The sequence below is a fragment of the Mirounga leonina genome, unplaced genomic scaffold (assembly GCF_011800145.1).
Source record: "Mirounga leonina isolate KUSES-001 unplaced genomic scaffold, KU_Mleo_1.0 Mir_175, whole genome shotgun sequence".
Lineage (NCBI taxonomy): Eukaryota > Metazoa > Chordata > Mammalia > Carnivora > Phocidae > Mirounga > Mirounga leonina.
The window spans coordinates 7353004-7379406 of record NW_023270453.1 but is presented as its reverse complement, the minus strand read 5'-3'; the positions used below and the strand labels follow the sequence as shown (position 1 = coordinate 7379406).

The following is a 26403-nucleotide window of genomic DNA, read 5'->3' as shown; positions in this document are numbered from 1 at the left end:
GATTTGTTATGAATAACAAGACAACCTTTATCGCTCTTATCACTTAAGAAATAACAAGGGTTTTAGGAGCTCTACCAGGAAGAAGGACAAAGACCAAATATATATTTCTTGCTTTAAATCACAATATCACACCCCGTCATCTGGCTCCCAAATCTCCCTTAATGATGAAGTCCCTCATTTAATTTGTGTTAGTTTGAGTTTGGTTTCCGTCGCAACCACAAGAACAGGTCTGGGAGATACTTAACATACAAGCTTTCATAGACATATTATTTATTTCATCCTGACAGCAGAAAAAAGGTTTCTGGATCAGAGGCAGACTGTTTACTTAAAAAATATCTCTACCCTCTGCCCCATTTTACCCAAGTGCAGTAGGACATGTGTCACATTGCACATATAAAGGGGATCTGGGGATGCCTGGGTGGCTCAGTCAGTTGGGCGTCCGACTCTTGATTTCAGCTCAGGTCATGATCTTAGGGTTACGGAATTGAGCCCCACTTTGGGCTCTGCACTCATCAGGGAGTCTGCTTGTGATTCTCTCTCTTCCTCTCCCTCTGCCCCCCAAGAATAAACAAATCAATCTTTAAAGGGGATCCGTACTATAGGAGAGGAACCCACAAATTATAAATTTTGGTGCTTTATGGGATCTACTGCATAGCTGCTCCCTCCTGTTCAGAGAGGGAGTGAAACTAACTTCTTAAAGGAAACAAATCCTCTCTGGGGAGAGAAGGGGAAGAAGGTCCCTGTGTATTACAACACACGTAAATGAAGATAAATGAATGGCAAACAAATGGCTCGAGGGGAGATAAACCTGTAAATCTCTCTGAAGTAATTCACTATCTCTGTCTTCCAAGGAATGGCTACACTCATCCTGAAACCTAGGATGGCAGTAAATTTTGCTCAGAAAGCCCTGGCCAGCTGGAAACATGAAATACTCACATTGTTTCCAGTAGCAGGTGGAATTGATAGGACTTGGTGCCTGAATTTAGGTGGTGAGGTTGACCCTGACGTTTCTGGCTTGGGAAGCTGTATGGGGAAGCTCTTCACTGGGGTAGCAGATATGGAGGAAACGAGGAGAACGAGGCTGTTTTGGGGCTAGGCAGGGAGGTTCATGGGGTGATGTATCATGACTCCATCATGGGGCAAGTTGAGTCTGAGATGCTTGAGGGTCATGTGGATGGAGATGCCTGGCCAGCAGCTGGGCTGAATTTCAACAGCAGATCTGGGCTGCAGATATGGTGGTGGGGTTCCTTCATGGGCAGTGCTGTGAGATGGCTGTGGGTCTGATCGCAAGGGCAACGTGTAGTATGGGTGCAGGATGGAGGACAGAACCCAGGGTTGGTCAACATCCGCGTTTCAACAAGCAGTGTGCACACTGGCCACATCTGTTGGGCACATGCTGCTCAGCGTGGGGACTGTTATTGAACATGTTTGCCCACCCCAGCTGCAAATCTGGGGCGGTGCAGCTAACCTACCCTAGAAATGAAGGGAAAATCCATCATTCCCCGGGGTACCTAACAGAAGCTGCTAGCAAACTGTGAAGTATCTTCAGAATTGCCAAAGCAGTGGTTTACAAGCCTATGTTGTCAGCATTAGCTGGGGCAAGTGTGTTTAAAGCAACTCCAGTACCAGGTTTTCCCTGCAGAGATTCTGAGTCTGATAGGTCTGGGGCGGGGCCTGACTACGTCAGTTTTTCCGGCTCATAGGTGATGCTACTGTGCCTCTAGATTCGAGTACCAGCGTTCTGGAGTTACAAGCACATGATCTTCCTACAAGGGCCACTTAATTAAGGACCAGAGAGGCTACTGCCCTGTATTACAAGGGAATTTATCTTTGTGGCATGTAGAAAATAAATCATGGTTATGGGGCATCTGTCTCAACCTTACTGCCTGGTAAGCAGTGTGCTCATACATATTTCCAGACCAATACGTAAGGAGGCGGCACCTTCACTGAGCCCCCTGGTTAACGTCAGATACCTGGAAAATCATCCTACTTGCACAAAGGGAGAGATCACTCAGCTGAACCTTGCAGAAAGTGGTCAGCATGGGAAAGAAGAGATTTTGCTGGTTTGTCTACCACTTTCCTAAAAAGCAACTGAGAAGAAGCTGGTATGACCAAAAAATGGTCACTGTTACACGATAACAACAGGATTAGGGAACTAGACGATTCAAAGAATGATTAAGAGGAACAACAACTTCTGGGGTGGCAGGTGGCTCAGTCGGTGAAGCAGCCAACTCTGGATCTTAGCTCAGGTCTTGATCTCAGGGTCGTGAGTTCAAGCCCCACGTTCTACTTTAAAAAGAAGAGTAACAACTTCTATTTTACCGCAATTTACAGTTTACAGGAACTTTCATATTTATTGTCTCATTTGAACACAACCCACCCTGAGAGGTAAGCAGAACAGATGACACTGTCCCCCTTCTACAGCCATAGAAGTCAGTCACCTGTCTGGTCTCAGAGTCAGGTCTGATGCCCAGGGGCGCTGAGTCCAAGTCAGGGTTTCTCCCACAGCCCTAAAATTTTAATAATTATCATGGCTTACAATGCCTTCTACTGTGATAATTAAATATATATTGTACACGGCATGTGAACAGATAGCAGAGAGTGTGGGAGAGCTAGCCAGAAAGAGCAGGGGATGGAGAGGTGGCCGAGGGGGTGGAGGCACTCAGGGCCCGGGATCTGGAGATGGGAGCCTGTCCTGTGCTCTGGCCTGAGTGTTTGTGTCCTCCCCAAAGTCATAGGCTGGAATCCTCATGTCCAAGGTGGTGGCATCAGGAGGTGGAGCCTTGGGAGGTGCTTAGGTCATGAGAGTAGAGCCCTCACGAATGGGGTTAGTTCCTTTATACAAGGGGCCCCATGGAGCTCCCTACCCCCTTCACAACGTGAGCACAACAGAAGGTGTCAGCTGTGAGCCAGGAAAAGGGCCCTCACCTGACCCTGCTGGTGCCCTGATCGCAGACTTCTGGCCTCCAAACTGCAGGAAGGAAATGATGGCTGTTTATAAGCCCCCCGGTCTATGGAGTTTTATGATAGCAACGCGAATGGACTGAGACGCGCCATGTGGTCACTCACTGTGTGGAGCGACCATCTCAACACTTTGGGCTCCAATTCCTCCCGTGTGAGATTATCAAGGCTCTTTCATGTTCCACGTCCTCCGGTGCCCTCATTCCGGTTCATCCTGCCGAAGTGTAAAAGGTCTTACAGGAATTAGGAGCCAGCTAGCGGGTACCAGAACACCAGCGTCAAACACGTCACAATCACTGTGAAGAATGACAAAAACATTAACCAGGGATTTGGGTACTTATACTCACAGCATTGAAAACACAGTTTTCAGGGGCGTAAAAAGAGGCTTGCGATTTCTACTTCACCTAAAGAGCTTAGCTGGATCTCTCCCACGTCTGTTATGCCAACTGCTTCTTCTCCACTGCTTACCTTCTCCGATTCCATGGATCCTAAAAACCATCATGCCTACTTCAACGGGTTCTCCGTGATGTCAAGAGTCCCAAAACATAACTGCAACTTGCTTCAATTACAGTGTCAAAATGGCCAACAAGAAGTCACAGAAAAGGCACAAACTTCCAGTGAAAAAATTAAGTAAGTCCTGGGGATGTAATGTACAGCATGGCAAGGACAGTTAATACTGAACAATGTATCTGAAAGTCGCTAAGAGAGTAGATCTTAAAAGTTCTCATCACAAGAAAAAATATCCTGTGACTATGTGTGGTGATGGATGTTAACTAGATTAATGTTGTGACCATTTCACAACAGATACACAGTTGAATCTGTGTATCTGAATCATGCTGTGCACCTAATGTTCTATGTCAGTTACACCTCAAAAAAAAAAATCTAAAAAGAAATTGTGCAATTTCAAAATAGTTGAAAACTCATCACACATTTCTATCTGTAGCTATACTCACTTTTAATCCCCTCGTCCTCCAAATACAGAGGTCAGCAAGACCTAAATTTAAAAGAGGATAGGGGCGCCTGGATGGCTCAGTCAGTTAAGCGTCCCACCCTTGATTTCGGCTCAGGTCATGATCTCAGGGTCGTGGGATCCAGCATGCTCAGCAGGTAGTCTGCTTGGGATTCTCTCTCTCCCTCTCACTCTGCCCCACCCCCTGCTCTCTCTCTCTCAAATAAATAAATCTTTTTTTTTTTTTTAAGTAAGATAAACACAAGAAATCATATAATCAGACTTGTTGGCCTGATTATTTTTAGGTTTTGTGGTCTATTTCCTTTCTGGTTCTGGTGTATTTTTTGGGTGCTTTGCCTCAAGGTTTTAGCGTTTATCTGTGCTAGTTTATACTAAATAAGGTTCCAAAGGCACCGGGGTGTTATTTAAATGGTGTTGTGTATCTCCTGGCATGGATTAGAGCACACTCTTTCATAAATTCCTCCCAAGTCCTGCAGGGACCTGCCCCAGGACAAGGAATGTGGTCCTTTTCCCAGTGAATGCTACCCATCTTGCATTAAATTAGACTAAACCCTGGAAAGCAATGCACCTATTTTTTTGGGGGGGTTTCCATGTGAGCTTTGAAAAAGCAAGAGACCAGGTGATGGAGTCAGACAGACTTTGTTCATATGTGCCACCTTCTAGCTAGTGGCATGCTGGGGCACACTTTCCAGAGAGAACTTGAAATGTCAGGAATTTTGCAAGCCAGTTGTTAAGACAAAACCATTCTTTTTTTTTTTTTTTTTTTTTTTTTAGATTTTATTTGTCAGAGAAAGAGAGAGAGAGAGCACAAGCAGGGGGAGAACCAGGCAGAAGAAGAAGCAGACTCCCCGCTGACCAAGGAGCCTGACATGGGGCTCGATCCCAGGACCCCAGGATCATGACCTGAGCCAAAGGCAGATGCCTAACCCACTGAGCCACCCAGGCATCCCTAGATAAAGCCATTCTTAAAAACTATACTCCATTTACAAATAATTTAATTTAAAAAATATAAAACAAATAATGAAAAATGATATAAAAAACAAAGGTACTAATTACTTAAAGCGTATCATGTCCTAATTATTTACTACAGTCCATTCCTATTATTAGTGGTAGTCAGGTTCTGTAAAGTTATCCTGAACACCGAATTTGTGAGTATAATGTTAGAACCATGGTAATCAGGGCAAAAGCAGGGTTAGGATCCTGAGTCTCTGGTCACATTTTCATCCACCGATCAAAACATCATCTTCTTTGGTGTATGTTTCTCTTTGGAGACATCTTATTTAATACATATTATTGATACGTTAACGTTGAACTCACAGCCAACAGCCCTAGGACTCATGCATGAACAACGCTCATCTAATACATGTATTCTCAAACTTCTCATCGCTCTGCATGTCTGTGAGTGACCGTGAGAGCACAGTGTGGCTTGATTTCGGGGTTACAAATAAATTTTAGCAAGTGGGCATGTTTGCAAATATGGAATCCCCAAATGATGAAGATCAACTGTACATCTGACTATGCTTTTGGGGTTATTTCCCTTTATTGTATCTTTTTGGTGGAAATATAACCCCATACTACTGTGCATCTCTTCCCAACTCTTGTGTGCAGTGATGTCACCCTATTGTTTGAAATTGGCCACATGGGAGCATTTACACCATGGAAACTGGCAAATGCTCCAAAAAGAGGCTTGACCTGCTGATCATCCGAATTTAAGAAAGAGATGGAGAAAATGTTAATAATGCAGATTAAACTTGTAAGGGTACCATGTCTGGAACCATTACGTTGAGAATAGCACAAAAATTGAGGAAATACTTTTCTAGTACTCAAACACTTTTATCTGCTTCAACAAAGAAATCACTCAGTGATTGATGAATGAATGAAATTCTGACATGTGTCTTCCTTGTTTCAGTTCTGTGTTAATCACTAATGTAAAAAAAAATCAACAGATGTGCATGTCAGAACATCCTTTTGTCAACTGCAACAGGCTGGCTATGACAAAAATCAATGAAAGCCTTCTATGGGAATCAAGTGTCAAATGGAATTGACAGTTATGTATTTTATGACGATTTGCAAGTCGTGTCCTATACATCCTTTATCAGGAACATTTACGACTTTAAATGCATTCATTTCCCAAGGGCTGGTGGCTTATGCAACGTACTGATTCTAGCTGAGTAGCCTCAAGGACTTAACCCCCAAGCCTCCATTTATTTGGAGGTAAAACAAAGAATGAACGTAGAACTTCCTCACAAGCTTTTGAGAATTGAATGCGTGATGGTTTCCAATATACAGCTGCTAGGGTAGTGACTCAACAAACGTCCGCCCCATCTCCTTGCTCACCTTGTCTGGAGGACAGAACCCGTGTCCGAGACATCCCCGGGCACACACCTGCGCAGTGTTCCTGGAGCTGGCCCTGGCCAGCCAGCCATCTGTGTCTCCGTAGCAGGCTGGTGAAAACTCACCACTAGGTGGCAGGGCAACACGCCTTTGATGGCTTTCGTTCTTCTGACAATATAATTGATTCGTAATAATGAGAGGTATTTTACCCTTACCAGGCTAGAAAGAAAATAAATGAAATGTGTCAAGTCCACAGTCACAGTGCTCTGTCTAGACAGCTCTAGTCTGGTGATTGGTGTTGGCACCCTGAGCAAACATGTAATCCTCTGAGCCTCTTTTTGGACAAATGTAAAACGAGTTAAGCTTCACCTTTGGCAGAACGATTTTCTTTCGGCAAACCCACTGCCTCGTCTTCCTAGGCACACAATGTCTCACTGCTAGCTGCTCCATACTTTGCATAACTGTACCCAAACCAGGTATGTCCTGTCTAATGAGGAGGGGTCAGAAAAGCCCGTTATTCCAAACTTCCCACCAAATCTCCCATAATCAGTTCCGACAGGCAACGTGGTACCTACTTTTCACAGGTAACATGCATTGTAAATAAGGTTTTTCTGGAAACCGATGCTTTAATAAGGAGATGATTGCATTGGCAGCAACCTTAGGCAGGGCTGGAAAGGGCTCAAGAGTCTCCCAGCATTTTCCCAGTCATCTATGTCTGGCCCTGGGTATTCTTGGAGAGGCCACTTTTTCTTGGGAAGTGACAAGTAGTCTTTGTGAGTGAAGAAGTCTGCATGGGCTCACCTGCCACCTATTGGTGAGAATGTTCACCCCCCAAAAGTCCCTTACTTGTTAAACCAAAGACTCCCATCCATTTAGATGCCCCAGCACTGTCAGGGAATCTCAAATGTTTTCCCCCTGAAAAGCAAAATACATCAACCTTTGAGAATTAAAGTAATAAAAATCAACTTAATTGGTTTTCTGTCCACATGGAATTCATGAGTAAAGATTTTGTAATGAAGTTGTTACTGTACACATAGTTAGCTTACTGTGTTCTATGCTCTGATGTCTCCATTAATGATTTTGACTAATAGTTTCACCCATCTGGGATGGTTCTGGTCATTTTAATGAAAACTGTTGAAGTTATTCCAAGTGGATCAATATTGATCATGATAGAAAACATCAGTTTTTTGTAAAGTGTAGACATTTCTCCCTACCTGAAACACAACAAAAAGTTACCTTATGTTCTTGAATAAAACTAAATAAACACAAGGTGGATTTTAACTGCAATGTAAATTCCTATGTGTCTATTCTGGAGTCTCTGAATAGAAGTTCAACAACCAGCATTTCAGACTGCCGGGGAATGAAGAGCAAATTCTTTTTTTAAAAAAATATTTTATTTATTTATTTGAGAGAGAGAGAGAAAACACGAGCAGGGGCAGACGGAGAAGCAGGCTTCCTGCTGAGCAGGGAGCCCGTTGTGGGGCTCAATCCCAGAACACTGGGATCATGACCTAGGCCAAAGGTAGATGCTTAACCCAGGCGCCCCAAGAGCAAATTCTTTTTTTTTTTTTTTTAAGATTTTATTTATTTGACAGAGAGAGACACAGTGAGAGAGGGAACACAAGCAGGGGGAGTGGGAGAGGGAGAAGCAGGCTTCCTGTGGAGCAGGGAGCCCGACGCGGGGCTCAATCCCAGGACCCTGGGATCATGACCTGAGCCAAAGGCAGATTCTTAATGACTGAGCCACCCAGGTGCCCCAAGAGCAAATTCTTAATAGCAACTCCGAAACAACAAATAATGGCTCAGAATGAATGAAAAGGACGACAGGATAGTTGGGTTTTTTTTTCAGCATTTATTTTGAATTTTCATTTTTGGATAACCAAGCAGCTCTGTAAGGAGAATGCACAGAAGAGTCATTCTGGCACTTTTGGGTAGTACATATGATTTCTTTAATAGTCACATTCACTTGCTCAGTCCATACTCCATGTCTGGGTGAGCAAGATCAGCCCATAGGATTCCCGAGTTAATACATAACCGTATATACAGACAGCCAATGAAACCATAATGGTGGCTGGTGGCCGAAGGGATAGAGGAGGGAAGGCGATCTCTAAAGTGTCCTCTAGTCTACCTTAGCTCAACAGAATCCACGTCACACATGGGAACTAGAGAGAACACTGCGTTGAAATGAGAATTGGGAGCACAAACGGGCACTTGGCAGCATGCAGTTTAAAGAAAAGGGGTATCACTTAATAACTTTATAAAATCCAGGCAGTTCAATTAAAGGAGTTAAGAAAGAAAAAAAAAGAAGAAGAAAGGTGAGGGACTGTTGTTGTCACTGTAAAAAAGGCACTTGGAGTTAATGGGACCAGAATTGAAGGGCTCTCAGCTGACAAAAACTTCAGTACGATTTCATTTAAAAGGCTTGGATGTTAAGAGGTGACACACTCGGGAGTTCCCGGAAGGAGACACCGAAATAAACCACCGAGAAGCAGAACAGATGAAAAAGAAAGAAGGAAATCTTTACAACCAAATTGTGTGTGTGTGTGTTGTTGTTTTTTTTTTAAAGCAAACCCGAAACGAAACCTAACCAACGCAAAAAACCTAAGCAAAGTAAGAGCACGAAGCAGCGATGCATAGCTTTCCTTTGAGATAATGCATACCTCGAGACACTAAGTGCTAAGCTAATATCTCAATAATAACTTCACAGGTGCATTATCGTGATAAAATGGATTCAAGCAATGTGACAAGAGTTTCATCTGTTCCCAGAATCTGAGGGACAACTGAGGTGATCAGCAGAACCTTAGCTACATCACTTGCGGTTTCTGTGTCCAAGATGCGGAGTGACGTCTGGACACCACGTTCAGCCATCTCCCTGGAGGCGAGGCATCCGGGAACATCATCCTTTATTCTGTCATAACTTTGATTCTTTTCTGACATTTACACAGTGAACCGTGACGCAGCGAGAGTCTGCTCCCACGGACGCCGCTGTTCAATGTCTTCCCCGAACAGGTAAACTGCTTCCGGAAGAAAGGATTTTTGGCAACTGCATTATATTCCACGGCCGGGTGGCTCTGTGATCGCTCATTTAATGTTAAACGCCATCAGGGGTCTCTCCTCCCGTTTCTGCCAGGGGCTCTTCTTGTCTTCTCCTTGGTCCTCCTCATCTTCCTCTTCGTCGTCCTCCTGAGCAGATCTTCTCTGTTCGGGGCTGGCGAGCGGCTCCGGGGGCACGTCCGAAGTTCGTTTGGCCGTCTCCTCCTGCAGGCTGGGCAGCTGGCCGCCGCTCCTCCGGCCGGAGCCATCCAGCAAGCACCGCAGGGCGCTGTCCTCGGGGGTGCACACGGTGGTGCCGCCCTCGCTGCCGCTTTGGTCCATGTCGTCCAGGTACACGAGCTGCGTGTAGGAGGTGCTGTCCGCCGCCCTCGGCTCTTTCTGCGGATGCTCCTGGGCAGCCGGGTGGCTCTGCGCAAGGGACAAGGGGTCTCCTCTTCCCTTCCGGGCAGATTTTGGTTCATTCATATCCACGCCAGAATCCAAGCTGGCGTCGTTACTTCCGTTCCTCCCAGCTCTTTGGAGATCAATGTACGAATGTCTAACGTGCGCGTTGGACCTGCCGTCCAGGGAGACGAACCACGCCCGGGGGTGTGGGAGCGGCTTCCCACCCCCAAGTTCCATCAGCGCCTTTTCGGTCAGGAGCTGGACCTCGCTGTTCATCTGAGCCAAGGCCGCATCGTTCAGGGATGCCGGGATGGAGAGAGACTCTGACATGGACGCACCTTGTGGCGTCCACTCCCGGGCGCCCGCGTCCTGCAAGTGCTGCTGGGAGGTTGCCTGGCATGACAGGGGCTGCGCTTGGATCTGGGAGGAGGGGTGCGGGAAGATGCCTGCATGGGGACTGGAGAGCTCTGCCTGCAGTCTTCCGATCTCCAGCTGCTGGTCGGCTGGAACGACCAGGGGCTGGCCCACGTAGGAATGGTCCCCCGGGAGTTTCATATAATGAGCGGGGATGACCAAGGCAGGTAATACCTTTCTGTAAACGCTGTCATTGACCTGGTCCACGGAACTACAACAGATCAACTGGCCGGGCCGTGGAAAGGATGTGGGTCTCTCCAGGTGGTCTACTGACCGCGACATCATATACTCCGTAGGCCGGCGGTCTAGCAGCTGGTCCTTTTCGGAAGATGAGGGTGCGGGGTACATGTGTTCCTGAATGGTGAGCTTGCTTCCTGTGGGGATATGGTTCACAGAGGCCTGACTGTCTCTGTCTTGCTTTTCAAACAAAGGCTGGGAGAGCATGGCATTGTAGCCCCTCCTATACTCGCTGTTGCCCGGGGACTCACAGCCTTCTCTTTCCAGAGGTTTCCTGGACTTTAAGGGGAAAATCTCAACAGACTTGTGGTACTCTTTTCCCAACGTCCCAGTTGGTGTCAGGTTATCAAAGGAGATTTGGCTTTTATCCTCTTCCTTGTGAGAGAGAAGTTCCTCCCGAGAGCTGAATTCCTGCGAGGTACTGTAGGAGAGCTTTAGCATGGGGGTGTGCATGTCCACTTCTCCGTTGGAAGACATCATTTCTAAATGGACCCCGCTCATCAGTTCCTTGGGCCCTGGGGCGTCCGGGCGGCCATGGCTGGTGACAGAGAGGGGGCCAGGGAATTCTGACTCCCGACGAGAAAAGAGCAAGTTGATGTGAGACATGGAAGTCGACTGATCCCGTTTGGAACTCTCCAGGGCTGCCGGAAGTTGCAGTTTTCTATGGTGCTGACGAGGTTTCAAGCATTTCCGCCTACGATCAAAGATAAAATCCAAACCCAGAGGTTAAAGATTCTCGTAGCAGTAAAGTTCCCCGTGAAATCCCAATTCTCCATTTCCACAGGAAGAAACAAGACAACTAACCAACAGCCAGAAGCCTTCTCACCCTACACCCTCAGCCTTATTTTGATTCAGAACAGCACAATCTGCAGATTTCACCTGCAGGCTTTTATAGGGTTAACCAAGTTATTCATTCAAGAGCAGTCCCCCAAGAGTCAACAACAAACATTCTCACAAAATGGAAGAGCCGAGGCATCAAAATAGGAATTTTAGTTCTGCTTTGTCCTTGAGAATCTCATCTCTTAATCAGGGGTTAGGAATATTCTGAACGAATCATGACAACTGTCAAACTTTAAAAAAATAAAATAAAATAAAACAACTTCCCTTCTGAGCAAACTTATAAACAGCATGCCCCCCACATCATGTTCATTTGTTCACAACCTTAAGGACAAATGTTCAGTTCTTCAGCAGTTTTTCATGAGGAAAAAAAAAAAGGACCTTGATTCAGAAAAAGAAAAAAAAAAAAAGACCTCAAAATCAATGCTTGCCCAAGAAATTCCAAATTAAAAAAGATATTGCCAAAAAGGTAAAAACTTTACCTGCAATAATATAAAAGGAGACACAGCAGAACCAAAAGAATGAAAGCCATTCCTCCTAAAATGGCCAAAAGAAACACCGTGTGATACGTGGTTATGTCCTGTGTGACAACGGGACCTAGAAGGTCAGAAAAGGGCATTTTAGATTGGAGAACACCTTGAAAGGAGAAGAAGGACACACAGAACCAAGAGCCTATGTTTTCCTTACTCTTCCCGGCTGGGGTGTGCAGCAGGGGCCAGATGCAAACACCCTTTAGATGATGCACTTACAGATCACCGGAATTTCACTCAATGGAAAGGGATTACCACCACCGTCCCTGGAGCAGCTGTGGCCCGGAGTGGTCTGTATAGTCAAGTGCTAAATGCAGGGTCAAGGGTCCCTCCTTAGCCTGGAAGACAGCCGCATTCGGTAGCAGGCTCAGCATTCTAAAGACGTGATCTTTCAGTGAAAGCAAAAGGATGCATGATGACATAATGAGTGGGACTCTTAGAGAGATGGCTTATCTGGGGATCTCGTACTGCAGGAGGGGAAAAAAAAATCGCAAGATTTTATTCTCACTTTCCCTGGATAATTATTACTGCATGGAGGGCCCTTTGCCTCAATGAATCAGTTGCAAGATCGGAAATGAATCGGCTATGACTTAAAAAAAAAAAAATCCACAGCTGCTTATGGGTTGTCAAGCGTTTCTAAAATGTCTTCCGTTTTTTAAAAAATAAAATCTTTCTCTACAGTGCCTTTTCAAAATGGCTAACCTGATGCTGGCCACAGAACTCTTCAGAACTTACAGACAAGGTCCCAGAGATAAACATATTTTCTTCTTAATTTACACTGTAAAGAATCCCAAGAGGGAGTTTAACAATAAAGATATTGTTCAATAGCAGTAAGAATTCACCTTAATGGCACTGATAACAGATTGAAAGCGACAATGAAAACCTCCCCAAATTATAATATTGGGGGACACATTGGTGTCCAGGCATCCCAGTAGTGAGCCAATAGATGGGAAGGAAGGAATGTGGTTTTTCATTATGTCCGATTGGCATGGTTATGATCACTATGCACCAGAAACATCCATTTACTTATTGATTCTTGATATTTTAAGGGATAGATTTCTTCAAAAAATCTTTGCAAGGAGACCCCTTAAGAGCTAGATAAACCTAAGGAGGTGTACTAGTTTTTGAAAATAGTGACATTACTTAAGTTCAAAAGGTACCACCATTCTCTCCCAAACATAATTCACTTCAATGGGGTGAATGGAGTTAATATGTACAAAAGTTAGAAAAATAATTGACAACTATACGCTGCTTTAATCATTCAGAGAAACAATTTTTTACCCAGACACGACCCCCAGAGACATGGGTGATGCCTTTGGCAGGAGCCACCAAAAAAGCCGGGGGACACATAAAAATCATTTCCAAGGAACTCAAGCTCAATCATTTAAGTACTTAAAATGTTATCTTAACTTCTGCCAATGGAAATCTCTAGAAAATTCACAGCCGTACTTAAATTTTATAGATTTTTGTCTCTTCCTTCGCTGCTAGGAAAGGTTGGTGGACCTAACAGCAAGAAGTTCTTTCTGCCCTTTTTACAGAATATCTATTATTCTGTGGTGTGATGGGCAAACTGAGAGCCACGGTGGTTGGAAATCTATCTCAAATGAAAGTTAACTGTAATGGATGGGCTTTGTGGCCTCTGCTTGGGGACTTAAGGTATTTATTTTCTTTCCTTCCTTCCTCTTAGTCATATTCTAGATATTTCAGATTTGGAGACTGGGGCATTTCTGTATCTGGCTCACACCTCTACTGCTACAAGAACACTATCACAAAGGGAAACACAGACTCTCAAGACACAGATGTGAAATGTACATTTTCTCAGTATGGGAACAGAAAGTGAACGGGACCCATGTCTCAACACCTCCGTCAAGTTAGTTACTTTGGGAGTCTGAGCGTTCATTCCAGTGATAATTCCACTGCTAAAATATTTTGGACTCCTTCATGACGAGAGACAGGTTTTAATCATAGCACATTTTGACCTAGCTCAATTACCTACTTTATTCACCAGATTTGGCTGTGCATGACTCTTAGATATGTCTAAGAAAAATCAAAGGGACCCTCTGAGCATAAAGATCTGCCACCCATGAAATGTTTCACTAAGGAAGGCAGTCTAAGTGATACAGATTCTAAAGGCATTTTGAGGAACAGAAGCCATCACTGGAAAGAATTCTCCGAAGATGATTATTTTAAGAAACAATTCTGGAATAGTCATTGGGATAACTTAGGGCGTATAGGTCAAAAACATTTTTTTTAGTCATGCTTTAAAAAATATGAATTAATTCGCATATGCTAAATGGAGATGACTACCATTCTAGACACAAAGCAACTGGTCTGTTTTTAAGCCTTTAGGAAATGCCAAATCAAGCTTTTTGCCCCAAGAAGGCTCCAACGGGGATTGTCCTCTAGCAGCTCTGAGGAGTGCCCTTCCCCCATATTTCTCTTACTACAGGCCACAGCTGTTTCTGGAATTAGGGAGGAGGTCTGAACTGCCTCTATGGGCTTTAGATTAGGAATTCCCTATGGCAGCTGTCTGAGCAAAACAGAGACAAGAGACAGGAGTATGTTCTGTGCATTTTTCTTATCCTAGATGGGAGAGTCACAACCAGAACTCCAACCCCCCCCACAAAATACCTTCGTTTCGTCATTTGATTTTCAGACTTTCAACCGTTTTTTAAAACTCATCTCTCCACCCAATGTGGGGCTCGAACTCATGATCCTGAGATCAAGAGTCACAGGCTCCACTGACTGAGCCAACCAGGTGCCCTTCTCCACCATTTCTGAGTAAGATGTGATCTCCCTGCTAAAGTAATTTTCAAAAGCATACTTAGCCTGAACCCTCAAAGAAATCACCGCCCACCATTGCGGGTGTTGGCTTTGTGTTACCTGGGTTGGGAGGAGACATGGCCGCCACCCAGTACCCCAACTGAGGGGCAATGTACGTCCACGTCCGCTGGCTACCTTCCTGGTGCACAAGGCCTAGACCACTCTTCAGCCACGTTCCTGTGGGATGCAGAAAAAACTTCAGCTATACACACGCTGAATTCCTATTTCAGGCTTACACATATCACACCAGTCACCTTAAATGTCATGTTTGTGACCCATCATGTAGCCAACATGGTCCAAATGTCATGTAGGGACAGCATAAGCTTTCCGTGGATTCTTTTCAGCTTCTTTCAGGGAAGATGGATACTTTAGTTTTTCCTTGACTTTCTGATTAAATATTACTTTCAACCACTTTCTCAAACATCTTTGCTTTCAAACACAGATAATTCTACCAGAAAGCTTTGGAGGTTAGTAGAATAAAGGTTGCAAGACAAGGGTTGGTGGGAGTGGAAAAAAAAAAGGAGAGGGGAATCCAGTATTGTTTATACTCTTCATTCTCAAGAAAATAAGCAAATTTCCTGTCCAAAATCATACACTGGTTACATTGGAATTACTTATGGAAGTTTAAAAAAATAAAGAGAGAGTTCTTGGTCTTATTTTTGCAAATTCTAACCCAGTAAACCTGATTGAGAGGTGCGTATTTTATTTTTTATTTTTTAAAGATTTATTTATTTATTTATTTTGAGAGACAGAGAGAGAGAGAGTGTATATGTGCGGGGGTGGGGGGGAAGAGGGAGAGAATCCCAAGCAGACTCCCCACTGAGTGTGGAGCCCAATGCAGGACTCAATCTCACCACCCTGAGATCATGACCTGAGCCAAAACCAAGGGTCGGACCCTCAACCAACTGAGCCATCCAGGCACCCCGTAGGTGAGTATTTTAAAAAGCTTCCAGTTGATTCTGGTACTGGGAAACACTGGATATGTCCATGTCTGTGCTTTCAGTTATTAATTAGTATTTAACATTAATGAGTACCTACTATGTACAGGCTGGTCACAGCAGATGTATTTTATATGCACTGTCTATAATCTCACAGCAACTCTATAGAATAAGACTTATTTTCTCTTTTTGGATGAGGACACTGGAGACTGGAGAGGTATAGACCTCCTCTAAGACTCCTCAGGGGTACAGAGCAGAGCAGAAGCTGACCCACGTCTGTCTGTCTGTCCATCCTCAGGGCCAGGGCTAGTTCTTCTGATCTACCCTGCTGCATTTCCTATAAACCTTCCCAACATTTGGTGACTTTTGCACTTTTTAATTTTTCGAGACACAGACCCAACGCCCAAGGACGTTTGGCTGTTACTCACTGGTAGAGAACCTTGCTTTGAGGCCCATGATGGTGGTGGGCAGCAGAAGGCAAGGGAGAGTGCTGGCCAGGCCCTCCAGCCGTCCCCGCACACCCACCCCAGCCTACCGATGTGGAGGCCTCACTTAGCCGGGCTCCTGCCCTGCCTCAATGCCCAGGGTGCTCCTCCATTGAGCCTGCTCCAATAATGTCCCACTACCTGAAATGGCCATGTGTGCAAGTGTCCCCCCGAGGCCTAAATGCACCAAATGTGCACCAGCCATTCTCCCCTCCGGTTCTTGCCTTTCCTATGCACACACATCCCTGAGGTGGCAACAGGGATTGTTCTCCCCGCAAGAAAGAAACGATACTTGGTGCTGCTTCTAGGGCCTGTCAGTTGCCATAGCAACATTCAAATGCAGTGGGTGGAAAGGTGCCCGTGGCAAAGCCCCCAATCTTGCTCACCAACTCTTCTGCTCACACAGCAGTTAAACAAAGGAGGAAGGTGGGAGAGGCTAGGCGTCAGCAAGCGCTGTGCATCGTCGGACCTTCCCATGCAACAGGTTCGCGGCAGGAGAGGATTTCTATTCACGTTAGACAAGAATACAAACTGGAAAGTTTCTCAAATGAGTAGGAGAACAAGGATGCCCAATTCAGATTCATTTGCTGAAGAACACCAACCCAGAGATGATTTAGCTACTCAGAGCATCATGTAGTTCTACGGAGTGTTAAGAAACAAAACCACAGCCCACAATGGCATCACTTAAGTTAAGGCCCCAAGACTTAGTTAAACCAAGACTTAGTACCTAACCTAACTGCAGTTTCAATGCCGCAAGTATGTAACCTTTAACCAGGCAGCACAGAATTTCCTGGTAAATACTAGGGAACTTCCTGATAGACCCCTTCCACTCCCCTTAGGATGGAAACCTTGCCTCAACAGTGAATTCCTTGCTAATAAAGTCCTTCCTTCTTTTATTTATGCCCTCTCTCTGCCTTTAAAAACCTTTCTCTTGTTTAGCTCAGCGGAGCTCCTCCCCTCTACTTGCTACATGGGATATTGCCCAATTCATGAATCATTTAATAAAGCCAATTAGATCTTCAAATTTACTCCACTGAATTTTGTTTTTTTAACAAGTGCTCCTGAGGAAATGGAAACGCGGGACCTTTGACACCTGCAGCTTAAGGCTTTCCGTGTTTGGGAAGATAGCTTCCCTGAAGGTAGGGAGCCGACTGTTGGCGACCGTTTCCAGTTTTCCACTTGGGGATGCCATGCTGTTCGGTGCTCGACTTCCACACCCCACCCCTCTCCCCCTGGCCCTCTCTGACACACAGGATCTTCACCTGGCGTGCACTCTTTGGTTTGCAGTTTTCCCCAGGCTGGATTCTTGAGTCAAGGCTCTGCATATGGAGTGGATATCACGTGAGGCTGAAGGCACCCAGACAGAAAGATCTGAAGCTCATGGGTCCCAACTGCTGCCCATTCAAACCTAACAAGACCACTAAGTTGTCTCTGCCTTCTACAACACAAGCACATCAACTGGAAAAACATCTCTAAAATATCTCCCAGCTAAACTGGGGGCAAGCCTGGTGAATGGAGCCCCCCCCCCACTCCCCAGCTAACAAGTTCCCCAGTCCAGTCTGGAGGGCCCCAGCTGGGCGGTGGTGCTGGCAGGAGCCAGAAAGGCCAGTGACTGGAGAACACGCCACTGCTTTGTGCTCCTGCCCTGGGAGCGCAGGGAAGGCAGAGGCTTCTGGATGATGTAAGTTTTGAAGAACTGGCAGCACTGTCAGCTGGGGGTGGGGTGGGGTGTAGGGAAGACACCAAGAAGAAGAGGAGAAAGAAGCAGTGTGCCGGAAGGCAAGGAAAGTGTAGCTTGGAAGATGCCGGGGATGGGATGGAGGCAGGGTGGGGCGGGAGGGATGGGCTGGAAAGGAGTTTACTGTCTGCGTGGGGAAGAGGCTGGGAAGGGCTTCCAACGCCATTAAAAAATGGTATGGAGGTTCCTCAAAAAGCTAAAAATAGAACTACTCTATGATCCAGTAATTGCACTACTGGGTATTTACCCCCAAAATAGGAAAACACTAATTCAAAGGGATACATGCACCCCTGTTTATTGCAGCATTATTTACAATAGCCAAATCATGGAAACAGCCCAAATGTCCATCGATAGATGAATGGATAAAGCAGATGTGGTATATATACAACTGAATATCACTCAGCCACAAAAAGAATGAAATCTTGCCATTTACAACAACATGGACGGAGCTAGAAAGTATGATGCTGAGTGAAATAGGTCAGTCAGAGAAAGACACATTCCATTTGATTTCACTCCTACGTGGAATTTAAGAAACAAAACAAATGAGCAAAGGAAAAAAAAGAAGAGACACAAACCAAGAAAGAGACTCTTAACTATAGAGAACACAGTGCTGGTTACGGCGGGGGGGGGGGGCATGGGGTAGGGGCGAGACAGATGAAGGGAATGAAGAACACACTTCTCACGATGACCACTGAGTGTTGTATGGAAGTGCTGAATCACTATATTGTACACCTGAAACTAAGGTAACAAATGGGAGGCCACCGGGCCCGGTAGGTGGAGGCAGGGCGTGCTGAGAGCTCTTCTCCCCACCTGCCCCTCTAGCATCACCCCCGCCCAGACCCTGTGCTCCTCAAACATCAGCTCACACAGTGTGCACCTGACTTAAGTCCACAGCTTTGCCACCATTGCTGCTCTAATCTCCCATCGTTTTTCTCTCTTCCAGAAACCTTCCCATCTTTCAAGATGCCAGTCATGTCACATGTTTAGCTCGAGTGCTTCCAGAACTCAAGGATCTTCCCATGTCTCGGCACCCCTGGGGCGTGTGTCAATGCATCACTTTTCCAAAATATACGTTGCTTCCATTGCTAACCACTTGGCCCACATCTTGCTTCCTCTCTCCGACTGCAGGCTCCGTGAGTTGGGGCCCGGGTCCTATATTCCTTTTGTCTTCTTCCCGGCACCAAGAAATATAACCTGGCGTAGGAGCTCAATAGTACTCGAGAATGAGAGAAGGCTCGACGTGCACCCCCAAAACTATCAGATGACCTCCTGTGAAAAGCTGGGTGTGGCTGTCAGGAAAGACATCCTTCCAGAAGTGTGGTTAAAATTCAAACTGAAGGGAACAAAGCCAGCTGGGAAAGAGGGATTTATTTTGGCCTAGGTTTTCTGCAAAGCGCACACGTCTTCAGTGAATAAAGGGGGACACTATCTCGGGATTCAACAGTCATGCTGTTACTGGCAAACGCCATTTCCAAGCTTTCCGTGTTCTGTGGGAAGAAATGAGCTACGGGGAATACGAGAATTAATGAATTGTGTGCTAGAACATATGCTTCTCGTTAGTGAGATCCTCATGCCGCCGGATGAGGGCGACTCCCCTGCCTGAGGAGCCAGCACTCATTAAGAGATTCCTGTGCTCCCCGTTAGGGAACGAGTGACGCGAAGCTTCGCTGGTGATCCTGCCAGCAGAGCAAACACACCTCTGGGAAGTCTCTTCTGTGCAATAAAGGCTACATGAGCACAGTACCTGCGACCGGTCTGCCAGGAGTGGGGGGTCCCTCTCATGCGGGGGAACGGGGGGGCCTCAGGCACCGCTCAGGCAGAACCGGGAGGGCCCTGGGTTGCTCCTGCTGTGTGGACAGACGAAAGCTCCAGCTGCTCGTTCTCCTCCACTCTGCCCACCTGCCTCCTGGACGGGGCAGCCGCCGCATGCTCCCCGGTCAGTATACCTGTGTGACAGGCTGTCCCTGCAAAGCTGGTCTCCTCTGTGGTCCAGATACAGAGAAGCCCCTCATGTCCTTTTTTTTTTTAAATTTATTTATTTGACAGAGAGACAGAGACACAGAGAGAGAGGGAACACAAGCAGGGGGAGCGGGAGAGGGAGAAGCGGGCTTCCCGCCGAGCAGGGAGCCCGATGCGGGGCTCGATCCCAGGGCCCTGGGACCATGACCCGAGCCGAAGGCAGACGCTTAACGACTGAGCCACCCAGGTGCCCCTATTTCATTATTTTTATTTTTATTTTATTATTATTATTTTTAAGATTTTATTTATTTGACAGAGAGAGACACAGTGAGAGAGGGAACACAAGCAGGGGGAGTGGGAGAGGGAGAAGCAGGCTTCCCGCTGAGCAGGGAGCCCGATGCGGGGCTCGATCCCAGGACCCTGAGATCATGACCTGAGCTGAAGGCAGACGCTTAACGACTGAGCCACCCAGGCGCCCCTCCCTTGGATGAAATCTTAAACAGAAATTCATATATAAAAAAAAGATGTAGGATAAGCTTCTCTATGTGAAGGTGAAGAGAGCACCCCTCCTCCCCCTAACCTGCCCACCACAGCAGCCCCAGGACATCTCCTCAACATGGCCTGGAAGCTCTTCTTCTATACAGCTTGCGTTTTATTTGCCAAAATGTGAAATGGAAGTTCTAACAAAAATTCCAAAAAGTGTCATTTACTGCTGCCTTATAAAATTGAATATAGTTTTGATTTTTCAGGATGACTCAGGGCCATCATCATGATTAACTACAATGCTAGGTTCTAAAATACTGATGCCCTTAGGTCCCTACCGAGGAATGGAGCTGTTTGCTCCTACATTTGCTATACCCTCCCATACCCTTGCTCCTTCCCTCCCTCTCTCCCCTGCTTCCTTCTCCCCTCCTTTCTTCTATGGTGCTACCAGTGTTCTTGTTACCAGCTCTGCTCCCCCCCCCGCATTGCAGTTGCCACCAGGAACTAGATGACCCACCTTCTTAAAACTGTGTCCTGAGTAATGTCCACAGGCAGTGTGAGGGACTGGGGAACAAAACTAGTTATCCAAAGTGGTGTTCTGAATCTAAGTTCAGTATTTCTTTCCTTCCACATTACACCCTCAGATCAGTTTTTGTCTGGATTATCATTTTCTAGAGTTAAACTTTACCCAGTAGAAAGACTGAGAGATATTTTCAAGAATACATACTTTGTGGAAAAGTCGTCCTAATCTTTTGAAAATGAATTAGTTATGTATTCAGCTGGCAAGGTTCGTTGTGCATTGGCACCATGAGTTCTTAATTTGGAAGCTATGCTTAACCACAAAGATTATTACACCCAGTAATTGACAGGCAGAGAAAGACATGCCTTCCGCTCGCCTGTAAGATGTGACGGGCTCTCTTAGCAATCACCAAGAGGGCTGCCTTCTTGCTATGTGGCCAAGCAGTCATGAAATCAGCCTTTATTGGCAAAATATAAAGCAAAGTGAGTTAAAAAATGTAACAAATGGCTATCAAAACTCTAAAATAGGTAAAAGGGCTCAAAACACATGTCTAACTTGAATACGCCCTGTAGGGTTCATATTTACTTTGCTTTTCTTTCTTGCCTGCCGTTATTTCCTCTGCCTGGAAGCCCCTATGGTAGCAGCCACGCTAACTCATCGCGACATCTGGTAACAGGTAGAGAAAACCCTGACACTAGGAGCACTACTGATTTTGAAAAGGAAACTGTGAGTGACAACCCACACTTTAACTAATTACAAGCTGAAGCTGACACGTTGTGCATTAGGCAATGCACAAGGACACAAGCCACTGTATTTGCAGTGAGGTATGACACCACGTCGGATCTCCCAACATGGGAGATACAAGCCCAGCAGTATAAAGAGCCGGCTGACTGCATGGATGGCTTCCCCAGCATAAGATAATCCTGCAAGTGAGTTTCCAGCTCTGCCACTTTCTAGCTATGTGAACTGTGGGCATGCTGAGGAGGGCACAGCAGAGGACGTGTAGGGCCCCGCGACAATCCTGGAGCTGTTTCACATGGCTTTTGTCAGGGAAACAATAAACGCCTCATCACTTAGGTACTGCTAGTTGGATGTTCGCCTTCCTGCAGCTAACATATTCGAATTCATCCATTTCTCTTGAAAGAGACTGGGGTGAATTCTACTAGGTCTAGAAGCTGGGACTCATGAGGATATTCCATGGCCACTCAGAAAACCCACCTCCAAGAAGTTCTACCAGTCAAAGGGTGAGTACTGAACAGCCACACTGTGAAATATAGCTATTTCTACTCCTACACCTGCATTTTCACTGTGAGATATTTGGGAACATTTACGGTGAGAGGTGGGAAACATACATGCGTGAGGCAGCCGTAAACCTGCCGGTAGGAACACATGGTCTTGCCTCTCAGCTGCTGGCCATGGCCAGTAACCATCTCCTCTTTCCAGCTCTGGTGACTCTTGCTCAATAATTTGCATGGTGTGGGCACTGGTTCTTCTGAGCACAATCTTCTTTCTTCCTCTTTATTTATTTTTTTTTGAGAACAATTTCTTAAGAAGTAGGCCCCTCTTAGATCCCTAGCAAGTGCTTCTGTCGCTGCTTCTCATCACTAGTTTTAATCACAGAGTCTCTCCCGATCCCCGGATACGCTGGATTTCTCTAGAATCTAGATATGACTGACTTACTTTACAGGGCTTTCATCTGCAGTCTCGAGGGCTATAACCTCTTCTATGCTTTTCTACCAGCTGTGCACACAGAAGAAGCAAGGTCGAAGTCTATTTTACTGCATGCTCTAACAAAATTGTGCCAGGATCCCTCACTAAAATCAGAACGTGCGACAATTTCTACTTTGATGATACTGTGGCATGGCCTTGTTTTTCCCCAAAGTCCAGTCCATGCCTTTGAGTAGCTATGTTTCCTTCTCTGGAATTATTTTTGCATGAGATCTGTGAGGGGGGAAGCATTTCTTGTTAATTACATAGCAAAGTATTTACCTCGTGTCAATTATCCAACCATTCTTGTTGAAAGCAATCAAACTGAAGAGTAAAAAGTTTTGTACAGATGGTTGGAGTCCTTGGGCTTCGAGCAAGTACATTTCAGGACTGATTTAAGTAAGAATAAAATTAAGGGCAACTCCCTACAACCAACGACCTTCCGTCTGAAGCATAAAATCAGAGATAGGTTGAATTATTAGATATTAAAACAAGAAATGAATCTGTATTCAGCTACACCATGTTCCCTGGGTATTTTTAGGGTAATTTTTGAGAAGTAGATTCTTAAAAATAACTTTAATCTAAGCAAGTGACTCTTCTTTTTTCCTTTAAGCTTTAGCTGAGCTATCAGAAGCCTTACTGAACCAAGGTTTAGAAAAGAGTAATAGGAAACCATAAAGATTCTGGCAAAGTTATAGAAAGCGTATGCCTTAAAATATCCAAAAGCATTAGGATACATAATAGCATTAATAAAATTTAATGAGAGAATTTTGGATTTATAATAGATATATATATATTTCTAGAAAGTAGCTATTTCCTTTCTGATATTCTGTATCAGAGTACAGGCTAATTACGCCCACGTGGAGAGAAATTTTGTTCGTTATCCACTACATCCAATATCCATCTTGCAATTATATGTCAGAAGAGACTGGGTGGAGGGAGTGGACCAGGACTGTGGGACGCACAGCCACTAATCCCCAGCATTAGAAAGCTCACTCACAATGAAGGATAGCATAACAGAGAAGTTTACAAACATGTGTACAGATGTGGAAAGATGGTCCAAACCAGTGCTTGCTAAAGAGCCTGTTACCATGGAGATCTTGCTAAAATGCAGGTTCTGATTCAGTGGGTCTGAGGTTCTAACAGGCTCCCCAGCTGTGGACCACACTTTGAGTAGCAAAGCTCTAAATTACTGGCACTTCTGTTTCCCACAGCGCTGCCATGGTGCATCGGCTGGGCAGCTAGTGCTTGAAGCAATTTCAGAAATATTTCTACTATATTAAAAAAATAACCTAGTCACTCGTCAGACTACCAGCCAGGAGTTGGCAAATCCAAATGCCTATGGATGCGGTCGTGCGCTTGCTGGAAGGGGCAGTGACGCTCGTGGAACCGGTGGCCGCCACTGGATGTGACCACATGGATCCCAACCTTAAGCCCTTTGCGTTGGCTGTTTTCTGCCCAGAATGTTCTGCCCTCAAGATATTCCTGTTGGGCTCCCAGGTGTCTACAGGATCTCAGCTCTAATGTGACTTCACCAAAGGCTCTGGCCAGCCGATCATTCTCTCTGACATCACTCTACCTAACAGTCTTACAGTACTTAGGTCCTATGAAGCAAGCTGGCTCACTGTCTCCCTCATTTAGAACAAAAGCTTCGTAATCACAGGGGCCTTCCTTGCCTTGTTTTGTCATTGCTTTATCCCAAGAGCCAGAGCAGAGAAAGTATGGCACAAATAAGCTGTTCAATAAATATTTGCTGAGTGGCGCCTGGGTGGCTCAGTCGTTAAGTGTCTGCCTTCAGCTCAGGTCATGATCCCAGGGTCCTGGGATTGAGCCCCGCATTGGGCTCCCTGCTCCACGGGAAGCCTACTTTTCCCTCTCCCACTCCCCCTGCTTGTGCTCCCTCTCTCTCTGTCAAATAAATAAATAAAATCTTTAAAAAAAATAAATATTTGCTGAAATGAACGAACTGTTTGATTTTCAGAAAAGAGAAGCCAAGAAAAGAATTCCATGGGAAATCTTTAATTTTTAAATGTTGGCAGTAAATTAAAACACAGCAAACAAACAACTGCCCCCAAACCAACTGTACGGGCCAAATCAAACACACCTGGGAATGGGGTGTTTTGCATTCCCAGATTCAGCCCATCATTCTATTAAGCTGCATCAAGTCTTGGCATAGGAGCAGGAATGCAGAGAAATCTGGTACACTAGGAAAGGAAAGGATCTGGAGTCCAAAGGAAATCATGTTTTGCATCTCTCCTGCACTCCCTGGCATGCTGTGTGTGTGTGCTGAGTTCTGGCTTCTTTCTGATTAAGAAAGACGGTAGCTCCCCACCTCCAGGGCTGCTTGGAGAATAGTGATGAAAAATTTTGGTTTATAGCAATACCTGCTTTGCTAATGGGTAAGCTCAGCAAAGAGTGAGTAGGAAAGAAAAAAAAAACACCTTTCCCCAAATGATCCTATTTTTCTTCTCCTTCGATGTAGGCACATTTCGAACCACACGTTTGAAATGTCTGGGGCAGCCATGTACAGCTGCGTCTATGGGTCATACTGCAGAGCAAGCAACGGTGCTTCTACAGACCCCTCGAACGGAGTGCATTCTCCGTAGGCTGGGTTTGCTTGGTGTGTGTGTTCTGTACATGCATGCGTACACATAAACACACTTAATTTTAAAGGAGTGACTCCAGGTAAGGGGCAAAAAGAACCAACATAGTCCAAACATCACGTATCCCTGGTTGTGTGCTAGGTGCTTCATGGACCTTGTCTCTTTCCAGTCCTTCTACAACCTTGAAAGGCAGGCATCCTCTACCTCATTTTGGAGGCTACCAACATGAGGCTCAGAGAAGGGAGTGATTTGCCCAGGCACAGGCTCACGCCTAACATTCGCAGAACTCAAGACGAGAGTATAAATGGACGTCCATAACAACATATCTAAGTATTTAAAAGTTACAAAGCAAGTGATCGTGTTGTTAAATAAAAGCGTCCTACCTTTCAATCATAACTTTATAGAACCTAAAGTCTAGGATTGGATGTAGAATTCTTCGGTGTTTCAGAGTACATGCTGGAACAAACGGTAAGAGGAGAGATGGTCTGAGACCTATATTTGCCTTGTGCACATGGATGTGGATCCCTACTCCACGTCCAAGCTCAAGACCCAGCCAGTACCCACTCCTTGGCCACTCCTCTGGCCTGAGGGTATGCACATGGCATGCGTATAGGGGTGGGGGGGGTCTTCCCCCTGGGAAAAGGACTTGGGGTAGAGCACCTGGAAGCCAGGTTAGGCCTGTGTGGGCAGGGAACCCTGGATTCTAGGGTACCAGAAGGGTATTCTAGAAAGGGGTCTCAGATTGTAGGTGGCCACATCCCTTTGGGTCAGTGGATGTCTCATCCCATGTGGAGAGGGCACAGCTGGAGGAGGGTCAGAATGAGGTCCTCTAAAGCAGAGGGTCAGAGCAGCTCTCCCTCTTGCTCAGTCTAAGGTTGGTACTGCCCAAGGGGCAGAGTCTCTAAGAGGGAGAACTTTATTCCAAGAGACAAAATGGGGGCACCTGGATGGCACAGTCGGTTAAGTGTCCGACTCTTGGTTTCAGCTCAGGTCATGATCTCAGGGTCGTGCGATCGAGCCCTGAGTCGGCCTCTGCACTCAGCGTGGTATCCGTTTGGGATTCTCTCTCCCTCTTTTTCTGTCCTCCCACTTGTGCTTTCTCTCTCTCAAATAAATAAATAAATCTTAAAAAGTTCAGAAGATAAAATGACCTATCTGAAAGATTTTCTCAGTAGTGCATATATTTCCAAGATTAAATCAGGAGTGTTGATGAAGCTTTGCCAAAAATAAACATCAGGCCAGGACTGTCTTTCCTTCTGATGATTTCCAGACTTGATTAATGTACAAAATTAATTTAGAAGGGAAACAAAATTCTTATGCAATGTGTTCAACTTATTTAAAAAGTCATTATGTGTTAAATATATCCTAATATAGAAGAGTGTAGCTCATACAAAAGTCTGAAACCAAAACAAGTTTAAAAAAGAAA

General features: G+C 45.5%; 1 protein-coding gene across 2 annotated transcripts in view; it reads right to left on the bottom strand.

Annotated features, from left to right (window-relative positions):
• Positions 1-8097: 8097 nt before the first annotated feature.
• Positions 8098-26403, bottom strand: part of FAM171A1 (family with sequence similarity 171 member A1) — a 128261-nt gene continuing 109955 nt past the window's right edge. For both annotated transcript variants that reach the window (XM_035021566.1, XM_035021567.1), the window contains 3 exons: positions 14605-14721; positions 11674-11788; positions 8098-11048 (listed from right to left, as the gene is read on the bottom strand). In XM_035021566.1, coding sequence (XP_034877457.1) covers positions 9347-11048; positions 11674-11788; positions 14605-14721 — 1934 coding nt within the window. In that variant the 3' untranslated portion in view covers positions 8098-9346. The remainder of the gene's footprint in view (positions 11049-11673; positions 11789-14604; positions 14722-26403) is intronic.